The sequence below is a fragment of the Alligator sinensis genome, unplaced genomic scaffold (assembly GCF_000455745.1).
Source record: "Alligator sinensis unplaced genomic scaffold, ASM45574v1 scaffold59_1, whole genome shotgun sequence".
Taxonomy (NCBI): domain Eukaryota; kingdom Metazoa; phylum Chordata; order Crocodylia; family Alligatoridae; genus Alligator; species Alligator sinensis.
The window spans coordinates 2,100,314-2,113,648 of NW_005841878.1; the positions used below are offsets into that span (position 1 = coordinate 2,100,314).

At 40.5% G+C, this 13,335-nt stretch overlaps 1 protein-coding gene across 12 annotated transcripts in view; it reads left to right on the forward strand.

Moving 5' to 3' along the window:
* DGKH (diacylglycerol kinase eta) overlaps window positions 1-13,335 on the forward strand; it is a 110,182-nt gene that overhangs the window by 20,783 nt on the left and 76,064 nt on the right. For all 12 annotated transcript variants that reach the window (XM_025196158.1, XM_025196165.1, XM_025196166.1 and 9 more), the window contains 2 exons: window positions 5,486-5,590; window positions 5,918-6,050. In XM_025196158.1, coding sequence (XP_025051943.1) covers window positions 5,537-5,590; window positions 5,918-6,050 — 187 coding nt within the window. In that variant the 5' untranslated portion in view covers window positions 5,486-5,536. The remainder of the gene's footprint in view (window positions 1-5,485; window positions 5,591-5,917; window positions 6,051-13,335) is intronic.

Genomic DNA, 13,335 nt, shown 5'->3' on the forward strand with positions numbered 1-13,335 from the left:
TCTGATTCCTTTTGTGCTGCCATACCAGCACGCACCTTCCCCTCCTCGGCAGGCTGCAAGACTGGGCCACAGTGGTAGCGAGGCTCATACTGGGGAGCCAGCATTTTATTTTTATTAGTTTTTTTGTTGTTGCTGTTGATTTCATGGGGAAAAAACCTGTGAAATCCACAAACCTGCAATTTAAGTAGACACCCACTTATACAAAGGTAAACAGGCCCAACAGGCAGGATTTGAGGGATTGCTGTTTCAGAATATCCAAATTAGCTGATAGAAAGGGCAATGGGATGTGAGACCTCAGTTCGAGTACCTGGTATGAGTCTGGTGGAGCAGGAATTTCCTATAATTTTTTCCATTCAAGTGTCCCAGGCACTTTGACTAGTTTAAGGGAGGTATCTTCTTTTCATCCCCAATTTTTGTTTTGTTTTAAATCAAAGGCTCTTGGATCTCTTCTGATGGAGAAAAAAGAAATTTTTTGAAATCTGTGTTCAGAGGGTGAAAAAAACATTTCCCACACAATTCTAATTATGGTCAGCCTTGCTGCATTGAATAACAAATGAATCCGAGAGTGACCATATAAAATGCCATTACTGTAATGCCTAACAGAAATTTAAAACTTTATAAAGCTCTTTTAAATATAGATATCATGTTCCAGGATGTTGAATGGTTTGCAATCACTGCTGTATCTCCTCATGAGATGTGAACAGCTTTACTTTCCTAATTATTATATGCATTATTTGTGCTTCCTGAATATGCTTTTCACTTTGTTTATGATGACTGATTATATCATTATTCAGGGGTGTAGGTTGTAGCCATGTTGGTCTAAGGACATAGGCAGACAAAGGTTCCTTGGGTGAATCTGATATCTTTTATTAGTCCAACCCAAATAGTTGGAAAATAATATTAAGCAAGCTTTCGGGTTCAAAAACCATTTTCTGGAAATGTAATATATAACCATTACATTTTCTGGAAATGTAATATATACTCATCCAATGCACCAAATGCCCTGATGGAAAATACGTAGGAGAGACCAAACAACAACTGTGCACCAGAATGAATGCACACTGGAAATCCATCAAAGACAGAAATACCCAGTTACCTGTGGGGGCACATTTCTCACAAGAAAACCACTCTCCCTCCAATCTCTCAGTGCTGATCCTCAAAGGAAACTTACAAAACACTTCCCAGAGATGAGCCTATGAACTCCACTTCATCAACCTCCTGGATACTAAAAATCATGGACTAAATATAGACATTGGATTTATGACACGTTATAACCTGCCTGACATCTGACTCTCCAGGTATCTCTCCGCTTTCATCCCCCTTCTCTCTTTCCCCCCCCCCCCCCCCCCTCTCTCACCCATTGACTCCTCAATCTACATTTTCACTGACTACCTGTCTTGTATGTATACCAGCCCAGCCGCTGGCTTCTTTACTTTTCATTCCATCCAGGAAGATCACATACCAACTGCTGAAACTTCCTTAGCCTGATGAAGGGTTTTTGAACCCGAAAGCTTGCTTAATATTATTTTCCAACTATTTGGGTTGGTCTAATAAAAGATATCAGATTCACCCAAGGAACCTTGTCTGCCTATATTGTTATTCAGAACTTTAGATAGACCAGCTTTCCAAACTGTTGATGCTGTTCCCAATGGTGCTTTTGAACGATTGTGGTCAATCGTAAGACAGGATGCATTGACACTATAAAACTTAGTTTTGGGTATAGTTACAGCAAGCAGGAGAAACACAGAGAAACATTCAGAGTTCTAGAAGACCACAAATGAGTCTGCCTTCCTATTTCAATATTGATAGTGTTAATTACATATTAAATAATAGGTTTCACTGTGGGAATGAATGAATATTCTAGGCAAGATTTTACGTAGCTTCTAACTGAAGCATATAATGACATTATGCCATACATCACATTCAGCTAAAGGACAGTAGACCAGTTTCACAGGAGGATTTGACAGGATTGGAAGGGGCTCTATGGGGGGAGGGGTGGGGGAGGGAAGCTTGGTGGGATATGGTGGGGCTCTCTCCCCATCTCCCAACCAAGGGCTATTTTTAGCCTCTCCAACCATTCCCACCCCTAAAAAAACCCAAAACAAACCTCCCCCTATAGTGAACCCAATTCTGCCTGATCCCACCTGTCTCTCCCTCCACTCGGACTTACTTCCATTGAGTCCTGGCACTGGCAAACACTGTAAAAACTGGCACTGGGAGCAGTTTGTAGGATTGGGGGATTTGGTGGGCTTGTGGAGGGTGGGAGCTGGCTGGTCTGTGGGGAGCATGTTGTTTGTCTAGGAGTGAGGCCAAGGCGGGGTAAAAATAGCCCGGTACAAGGTAGAGGGTCTGAAAAGCACAGCCCTAGGGCTGGATCCAGCAGCTGGGCTTTCTCAGCCCCTGGGCGGTTCTGGGAATGTGTATCCAGGTCCCAGTCTAATTTAATGCCCCTCTGAAGTACAATTAAATAAGATTGAATTGACTGTTTTTTAACTTATCTAACCTTCCTGGAATTTATGTACAGTTTGCACTTGGAGCGACCTAACTAGGGATCTAAGTGTAAGGTCTGCATGTGGGTGAACAAAGCTAGATTGGGTGGCCATTTTTAACAATCTAACCTCCCTCTAACGTCCCCAAATGTCTGTACATAACCTTAGCCTAAAGAATAGTAATTGGGGTAATTAACAGTAAGAAGAGGAGCTGTGTCTATGTGAGGACAGCACTTTCATAAGAATTAGCCAGGAATTAGAATAGTTGCTGCATGCAAGGAGATAAGATTGGCTACTGATAAATGTGGGGTAATGTACTGAGGGAGAAGGGATGGATTAATTTTATGTACGTAAGACTATTCTCAATTTAGGGTGACACCCTTTCTTAGTGAGAATCAGAACCCTGATTTAATTGCTTTTCTTGTGTTGCGGTTATTTTAATCTGACGTACATATTTTATGTTATATAATGTCAAGTTTTTTTGTTATATGTTGTGCCCCATTAAAATAACCAAACTGTTCCTTGAAGTTTGTTAGGGGTATGTAAAACAGAAAAAAATATAGGTAGATTAATCTTCGTAGCCTTTCGTGCACTGTACATAAGCATATATATATATATATATGGCTCTTGCAACCTTACAGTTTATTTTAATAATAATAATGTATCTAACATATGTACGTAACCATCAGTTTATCTTAATGACTGTATTACAACCTATTGTTATGTGTAAGGGCAATATTAAATGCACCCTGGATTGCTATGCCTTTTTATACTCAGTAGTTACTTTTTCAGTCAAGAGCGTCTGTATGAATGATGTAATCAAGGAGATTGGTATTCATATATATATGAATATATATAATCTTTAATTTATCTTGAAAATGTCAAGAATTTTTCAAGAACCTTCAGCATGAAGTGCAAGTGATGTGGATTACAGGCATTTCGCAACTCCTGGCTCTTGCCCAGAATACAATAAATAACGTGGCACGAATTCACTAGAATGCTGTGACTAAGGCAGACTTTGTCCTTACTTCAGAATAAAACAGAAGGAATCCTTGTTTTGATGTCACACTTAATAGCAAGCAAGGTTCTCTGGGTAGATGTGATAACTTATATTTAGACCAACTAAATAGTTGGAAAAAAGTTCTTTGCAAGCTTTTGGGCACAAACACTTTTTGTCAGGGCATGTCGAAACTGCTGGTGTTATGTCTCTCCTTATGCCTGACAAAGGGTGTTTGTGGTCGAAAGCTTACAGAGAACTTTTTTCAACTATTTAGTTCATCTAAGAAAAAAATGTCACATCTACCCAAAAAACCTTGGCTGCCTATGTCCTTAGACCAACACAGCTACAACCAACAAACCTGGAACACTTGATAGCAGAAATTAAGGCTGGTAGAATCCTCACAAATAACAGCTACGAGTTCAGTGAAGCCTGGAGATTCTTGAAGAATGGTGCTTATATTAGAACCAGGGTTAAGTTACAGTTTAATGGCTTGTCTTCTTTATTTGATGATCGGTCCTAGAAAAAAATATTTTGAAGTAATAAAGCATTTATTTGGCTCATAGCTGATAAGAAAAGCACTGCTCTTTGCATTAAATGTTATTCAGGAAGAGTCATAGGCAGATGCTAATAAGCCTTCATATAAAAAATGAAAAGGTAAGCAAGACTGAATGAAACAGAAAACAGAGAAAGGTCCTTTAATTTCATGTGCAGCTTGTACATTTGAAGAAAAAAAAAAAAAAGCCAAAAGGTCTGTCCATGTGACTCCTACTGTGCTGTAGTTTGGTTAGGTTGCTTGTCAGATATATTAAAGTGCAGTTTGGTTTAATGAAGAAGTGCATAGCACAAACCAGCGGTAAAAGATATTTGGCAGGGATTGGGTGAGTAAAAATTTACGTAAATAATTTATTTATAATATCTGAATAACATGATAGGATAGAAGTTCTACAGTGATAACATTGGTTATGGCAATTAACCATTTTTCTGTGGTTTTGGCTTCTATTTTACGTATGTAATTTGAAAGCATTGGCATTATGGATAATATAATATGTTCGTTATGAGTGAGGATTTTAGATTTAAAAAAAAATTGTTTTCTTACAAGGAAAAAATAACTTTTTTTTTTTTTTTGCATTTCTTTAAAATACCTTCATTGTTCTGAAAGTAACTGCAACATCTATTTTAGTGCAGTTCTCAAAATAATTTCAGTGGGAGTTAGTTTGTGGTGCCTTACTGTTATTTATAATTGTGTCTCCAGTACTCGGAGAAGAGGGGAAAACAGCCTTTTCTCTGCATCTCTAAGATTTAGCAATTTTCAGATTTCAAGCTAAATACAGCGTCAAGGATCTAAGTCCAGATCATTAAATGCGGCACGTCCTCAACCTGTTCCAAGAGTTGGACCACTGTAAGGGCATCATTACATAGGTTTTTTCTATTGTGTATGTGTTTTTATACAGCTTGTCTTTATGGTTTTATATTAACTCATAAATCATGTCTTTATTTTTTATTACAACAATTATGCAAATATGTCATCACCAGTGTGGGAGTGAGAAATGTGCAGAATGTTTTTGAATCTCAGGCTTTTGTTTATCAGCAGGATTTGTCTTCGTCTACGGCAGTTATAGACTTTGCAGTTGTTATAATGTTGTTATGAAAGATCTGAATTCTATTTAAAATAATAATTTCCAGAAAGACTTTTAGGAATTTCATAGCTTCCCATTTGAGATTTACAAATGCAGTATGTAAACAAAAATATGAAAAAGAAACATGAACAATGTATTTAAAGCAATATACTAAAGTCTGACACAAATATTAGGCATTGAAAAAGGAAAGTTAATTTTTTGCATTTTAAAAGCAGTAGTAGTAATCGAGATTTTTATTAACATATACTTACGATGTATGTTTCACTTGCATGAGCGAGAAAAGAAATTGGTTTGTCTGATGTTGCATTCTATAATGATTTCCTCTACCGAAAACCATTAAAATAAGAAATCCTTTTCAGATAATCACTCCATTTAGGAGGCTCATATTGTGTGCTGAGAACAGAAAAGAAATGGAGGACTGGATCAGCTCTCTGAAGTCTGTGCAATCTAGAGAACATTATGAGGTAAGATAATATCCCTTTCAGTTCATCTTTATTTCATGATAAATATTAACAGATCAAGCTACAGTACACAGAAGCAAAGCAACAGAGCTTTTAAACCTGAAAAACCTTTAAATTAAAATACAGCTTTGTGTCAGACTGTTATTTTACTGGTATAATTTGTCACTATGCTCTTTTTTGAGGTTTTGAGAAAGATAGCTAAAACTCCCCTTTGAAAATACTTCTCATGCACTTTTAAATTTCCACAGTACGTGTGGAACTCCTAAGTACTTTCAGTTGCTGTAGCTTTGTTCTGTACTTGCAAATTTGTCTTAACTTCTCCTTTACTAGACCGCACAGTTTAATGTGGAACATTTCTCAGGGATGCATAACTGGTACGCCTGCTCCCATGCCCGACCTACCTTCTGTAATGTGTGCAGAGAGAGCCTCTCTGGAGTTACTTCTCATGGCCTATCTTGTGAAGGTAAAATCACTTTTTTCTTCTCTCTAATGTCATGTAAGCTAATGAAGAACTAATAGTCTAAACTAGGTAATTATGCTATAAATACTTTGGAATAAGAGGAATTCTACTTACTACTGCAGAAAGGCATATTTTTCTTGGATAGAATGACTACTAACAGTGACGCACATTATTTGAACTCTCTATGTCTTATTTTAACTCCATTTCTGTATAAATGTTTCCTTCTGCTGCGAATACCATTTTTGAATACCCAAGCATTCTCTCTCCAAGAGAAGTCAGTACTTTGATTTGACTTAAAACTGAAGGAACAAAATATTATTTCCTCCGTATTGAGAATCAATATATTATTCCTTTTGGCACAAAAAAGCAGGGGCAGGGGGAAGCAAAATAAATATTAATAGTTTCCTACTGGCAAAAATCTGAAACTTCCCTTCTTGAATGGAATCATGACCAACCTCTTCCCTTCTAGTTTTTGTCTGATCACCAATTCTGTCATTTTCTTTCTGCTCATTGATATTGCAGTATACAATGGGAACACAACATGTGCTTCTTCACTGATCCTTTGATGTGGTTGTAATGGGAGAGGAATTTCTCTACCTCTTTCTTATGTAATTTGATAATTTAAGAGCCAATATCCAAAACAAACAAAAAAGATGATGCGTTTAAAAATGCAGCATTAAAACTGCACTGTATAAATTACCTTTTACAAGTAAATATTTCTTCTGTCTTCTAGGAAATAAAAAGTGTTATACATGACCTGATAGGATATGTAAAATGTATGCTGAACCTTTGGTGGTGTTTTCTCACCAAGGAGAAAAGTAGATTATATGAATAGTAGATATGTAAATACTTACGCATATGAGGGGTTTGACATTTAATTAAAAACAAACTGACTACCCAGCAAACTGTTGTAGTTATATAAAAATATAATTAAATAAATGCAGTAAATAGTTATTACAAAAAACATCTATTCAGAACTTGATTTTAAGTTACCTGTTATCTAACTGTGTGAGCTTCTGTTACCTTTCTTTGATATAATAGTGTTGAGTGTGTTGGTATGCTTGTATACCAAAGAAACTGTGCTATGGAGCCTCCTGTTCAACGTGTTTGGTACCTGGAGGCATTTAACTGCATATAACCAAGGAAGTAAAACCAATATGTATCCAGAAGTTAGATGTGAAATAGATGAGACAGACCTTGGCTGCTCTTAGGGGCGAATCCAGACACATGTGGCAGTGCACTTGCACCACCTTTCTGTTGCTGTCACCCGCTGGTCTGCATGCAGCTGGAGCCCCAAAACTGCTCCTGCCTTTCTGCTCACCTCTGGGTGTGGCTCTTCAGGGTGCCATACTCAGCCAGGGACAGTGGAAGTGGTGTGTTGTTCCTCCTATAGCCTGCTCCCTGCCATGTCCTTTGCTGGCTGGGAACAGGCACTGGAAGGAGGAACTTATGTGCTGCCACAACTGTCCTCAGCTCATGCAAGCACAGGTGGATACCCAGATCCACTTTTCCCTGTGTTGCAGGGCTGTAGGGAGATGGGCTCAGCTGGGGGATAGCAGCAGTAATACACAGGCTTCTCCTTTTGGTACTTGCCCTTGACCTTGAGGGGACACTGGGTGAGGGGAGAGAGGAAGCAGGGAGCTAGCAAGGGCTGGGAGGAGATAACTGTGCACCCCGTTGCTTCTGGGACCCCATGAAGCTGCTCCCCACAGGGCAGGAGTGGCTTTGGTGTCCGTGCTCCCCCCCAGCCTGCTCAGTCAGGGACAGCACCAGCACTGTCAAACATGGGGGATGACCCACTTCATGTGCCTGCTTCTGGCTCATCCCCAGTATCCCCTGCTAACCTGGGAGCTCCAGCCACACCCCTCTCCCTTCCCCACCATAGTCTGGGTGGGCAGAAATGCGTCTTCCCTTTACTAAATCCTAGCTTTGCCCAGGGCTGCTGTTGTTCATTTCCCTCACTTTTCAGTCACTTAAATGGCAGCTTTTAAAGTAAAATTTGAGGAGACACCATTATCTTATGCTGAACCAACTTAAAATATATTGCATCTACTCTGTTCTCTTCATAAAGTAAATCAGGTAATAGTAGCTCCACTTAAAATAATTTTTTTAGCAACTGCCATTCTTTGTAAATGTGTGTCCCTTGTTGCTCTGAATCTGTTGTCCTCTAACAGGACAGTGCCTTGTTTTGCTTCTGAATGTACATTTAATTTACTAGGGCAGGATGTCAAAATTTATGTGAAAGTAACTGTCAGGATTATGTTCTCTTCCCTAGTTGAAAACGAATTCTGCACTGTGCGCTTAAATTGGGTGGTGGCATAAAACATCAGAGCAGCTTTGTTTGCAAATGTAATGGATATTAGGACATGCCCACAATTTGGACTGGTTCATCAGTAGGTATTCAAATACCCTTGGCCTATTCTTAATTAATTTTTTCAGGATTATCTTTCTTGACTGATAATTGAAATATATGTTTTCCTTGGTTTCATTGAAGTATTTTAAAAACGTCTTTAGAAAGCAGTATCTGAATTGGATGTTGATTTATTTATTTTTCTCCTTTTTATGAATAGACTGAATCTTTTTTTAATAGTGCAGTACTCCCACTTTGTCCCCGTGTGTTATGTGCCCATTAAAGGCTGCAATCCCCTTTTAGTTTATTTGGCTAACAACCTCATTTTGTTTGCTTGCTGCTTGTACTCTTGTACATCCTCTGCAAGTATTACGTGACTCAGTTCTTGTTGCTCCTGTTTATATTTCCACTATGTTGTTTCAACTACCTGTTTCTTAATATCATGTCAGCACTATTTGCAACTTATATCAGAGCCTATGTCTTGATGCAGGTGTTGGAAGTTTTGTAGTGAAAGATAGATGAGAGGAGGCACAACAGTGGTCCTGCAGTTAAGCCAGATGAATGTGTGCGGGCCGGCTCCCGATCTCGGGGGTGAGCCGGGCCCGTCTTTGTGCACACAGGCTGTGGCCAGCAGCCCGGGCACGCGGGGCCGGAGAAAACCGCGGCGATATGGTACGCTCGAGCTAGAATCAGTCACGGAGGAACCAATTCTAGCTCTAGCGTGTCTTCTCCTCCCGATCCCATCCATGTGCAAGTTCTCTCCCGATCCCATCCTCGTCGCCATGTGCGAGTTCTCTCCCGATCCCATCCTCGTCGCCATGTGCAGGCCGGCTCCCGATCTCGGGGGCGAGCCGGGCCCGTCTTTGTGCACACAGGCTGTGGCCAGCAGTCCGGGCACACGGGGCCGGAGAAAACCGCGGCGATATGGTACGCTCGAGCTAGAATCAGTCACGGAGGAACCAATTCTAGCTCTAGCGTGTCTTCTCCTCCCGATCCCATCCATGTGCAAGTTCTCTCCCGATCCCATCCTCGTCGCCATGTGCGAGTTCTCTCCCGATCCCATCCTCGTCGCCATGTGCAGGCCGGCTCCCGATCTCGGGGGCGAGCCGGGCCCGTCTTTGTGCACACAGGCTGTGGCCAGCAGCCCGGGCACGCGGGGCCGGAGAAAACCGCGGCGTGGTATGGTACGCTCGAGCTAGAATCAGTCACGGAGGCGTAATGGTTGATTGAAAAGATTATTTACTTACACCCAAGGTGGTCGCGGTGTAGGCTGGTCAGCTTTCCAGGCACAGCTCCGCTTGAGTTCTCGGTGGAGGACTCTGATAGACTCGGTTCCTTGACCCCGGAGTGGTTTAAGCTCCGCGGGTTTAACAACTCTCTCTCACGGAGCAGTTGAATCTCCGTGGGTTTCACTCGGTTCCCAGGTCCCCCGGAGCTGTTAAGACTCCGTGGGTTCGACAATTGGGTCCATAGGATAGGGATACGTCTAGGATTGCGGTCGGCGACGGGGAGAGGCTAGAGGTTATGTGCCTTGGAGTTGTTAAGGCTCCGAGGGTTCGGAAATTAGGTCCCGCGGAGTTGTTGAAGCTCTGTGGGTTCGACAAATTAAACCTCTGTTGCCCTCTTAAGGAAAAAGCTGGGTTCGAAGGGATCAGCAGCGCTTAGAGATCCTCACGCTCCTTTCCCGAACTCCACGTGTTTTCTCTCTCTCCGACTTGGGCGGAAACTACCCAAGCCTTTTGTACGGCTAGCAAGCCAATAGCTAGCAACCACGTGTGCCTATATTAAGATTGGCCAATAATGTGGCGGAAATCTTAATACAAATGGCGGGAACTTCTTTGTACCGTGCATCACTATAATGCAAAAGAAATGCACGATGCAAAGAAGGCTACAAAACTGGCGGGAAAAACTCCTGCAAGCGGGGTCTTAATTGCAACAGAACACTCCACCGTGCAAAAGAGCTGCAATTTAGCGGGAACACAATTTAGCGATGCCGAAGCACACACAAACAAGAAAATCACAACTTTGGGTTGTGACAGAATGCTGCCCTGCATGTGCCAGAGTTCCTTTGAATTGCTGGGCAAGTTACTTAAACCCAAATTTCCATGGTGCCCATTAATTGCATGTTCCTGATTCCCTAGGTACTTTGTGGTCTGTTGTGCGTAAGTGCTGAATACACAAAATGGCAACTTGAGGTCAGCAGGATCTGATCAGTACTTGGAATATTCCGACTACTGCATAATACTAAGTGTTCTGATACTTGGCTGTGTATGTCCTGGGGAGCATGGAGCTGAGTACATGCTGTTCACCTGAGCCTGCTGACGTGCTTTAGAGTTAGAAGTTCACTTGTGAGACTTTTCCAGGTTCATTCCCAGCACCTGCTCTCTGGTTTTTTGTCTCTGAGAACTAGTGCTTGGAGGATGAGCCTAAAACCAGCTTAATTGGTAAACTTCAGCTTTGGAGTGTATCAGCAGGCCCTGTTGGATGGGGCCCTATCCTCCCTGAGACCCACTGTCATCACTGTATATGCAAACCTTGAAAGATCAGGTCCAAGTTGGCCTCAGTTTAGGGGCCTAAATTTTCATAGATGTGTTTACCTCAAGTTTGTCTCATCCCAGTTTTATAGAGGGGGGGGTGGGGAGAGATGGTACAGAGGGAAGATATAGCCTCATTTCATAGGGGCATTGTGAAAATAACTTCATTAAAGTTTGTGAAGCACTCAGAAAATGGAATGATGAGTCCCATAGAACAGCTCCCAGGAAGAAATGAATAATTTAGAGAAAAGTTTGAATGGTATCCATTATATAAGGCATGTGGAGCCATACACTGACAATGCAGATAAAACGAAACAGAATAGACTTTCATTAGTTGAGACCTGTCCATCTGAACAGTGAACGAGGCAGGGCATCTGTGGGGAAAAAATATTATCCTATAACTAGACACTATATCATAATACACATATATTAGGGGGACAAATGAGAATCTTACAGATTACCTTAATTTTGGCAATTTCAATTTATAGATTGCCAAGTCAATCATCACAATCTTTCAGATAGTTTTTTTAATGTGTGTAATGTAATATGTTATTTGTTATAGCTAACTGTATTTGCATGCCAGTGAAGAAACCAACAGGGGGCCACCGAATTTTGTCCTAAACAGGATTACCTGGCAGTTGGAGAGCATTTGGATTTTTTTTGTTTTCTTGTCAGTGTCTGGATCTGTTCTCAGTGTGGTTTTGTAAACCTTGTTTGTATTTGTATTCTTGGAAACAAAATACTAGGTTTCACAGAATCCTACAAGACAACTGTTTGTTTCTTGACAAGTTAAACAATGGGTGATAATATAGTGATCTTCTTGTCAGTTTCCAAACTTCAGCTTTAGCTTTTGAAGTCAGGAAAAACTGTATGAATAAGCAGCTGTTCTTTGAAAACCACCAAAAAAGAAAACTAATAAAAAGATAGGTGCTAGAGTGAGGCTTTCTAGAATATGCACTTTTTTTTTTCAATGCAGTTTAATTAATAAATAAATCAGGAGAATGAAATGCCTTTGAGGCAGAACCACTTTACAACAAAGAATTTGTTTTCAATGCAAGAGGTCTTATGACAGTTACATTGACTTTATGGTGCCTAATAATTGGGGTAGATTTAATTGTGCTTGGCAGCAGATGTTGGTGCAGCTGTAACAACTTCTGACTAATTTAAATGATCTGCTTGATTGGCTCTTGTACTTAATAAGAGCAGTTTAAAAAATTACACTTTTAAAAAGATCCTGTATTCTTATGATTAAGCTGTTTTCTAACTGGCAAATTTCTCTCTCAGCTTTTCTTATAAGCAGATTGTCAGTTGATATTCAAGAATATATCTGGATGCTACAGATGGTGTTTGGTAGCATAATTATTTATTGATCATCTCTAATATCATTTTAGATCAAAGAGATTAATGTGTTATATTTGCTAGATTCTGTGGTAGTTAAGATGTGTGTTCTGGTTTTAAACCTGATCTTCAAATAGCAAGATTAATAAAAGGGCCAGTATAAATTGCTTTGGAAAATAATTTCAAAATCCTGTGTTTGGAAAAGCTGGACATTTGCCATCAATGTCCCCATTATGAATTTGTTCTGTGCTAGTTTTGTTTACCAGAAATAAGCAGAGTGAGAAACATATGGCTGGAATCACTGCCAGGTGCTGGATGGGTTTGCAGTTAGGGCTGCTTGTGGACAGCCATATAATAGACAAGTGGCTGTGTGGTTACAGAACACGTGGGGATTATTGCATGTCGGGCACTTACCAGGGGGCTGGACATGGATGGATATATACTACATTTCATTTGGGGCTGGGTCTTAATTTGTGAGTTAAAATTAGTAACTATAGACCAAACTTATCAGGCCAGACAGACTGGCTAGAGGTTGGACCCAGGAGTGGGGATGGTAACTTCTGCACTGAATTGTTATGGAGAAAGGAAACACAATGCTCTCCTGTGCTCCTGTTTTCTCTAATTCTTCCTCATTTTTGTTTTTTTGTAATGCCTGTTGCTACAGCATTTAAATTCTTACCAGATGAAGATCACTATTGCATGGCAAGATCCACTAGTGGACTACATGGGAGTTCCTTTCCCTTCTGTTGTTGTTGTTAGCAGTCCTCTTTGGGTTATATACATCAACACAGTCTTTAAACAGATCATTCCAGTTGTAGCCATGCTTTCTCAAGGAGAATGGAGGGTCTTGCAAGATGGCCTAAAGATTACCATATTAAGGATTTATCTAATCCCATCTGGAGTTTCATTCTACTCCTTCTACCTCTCTTTTCTTGCCCCTGTTGTTTTTTATATATTGCATTGTTTCAGAGCAGCACAGTAGGACTGTGTGAAGCTTTGGTTGCTGATTTGATTTGGAGGAGATTCGGCCTGATTCGGCAGCCAAATCTCCAAATCAAATCAGGAG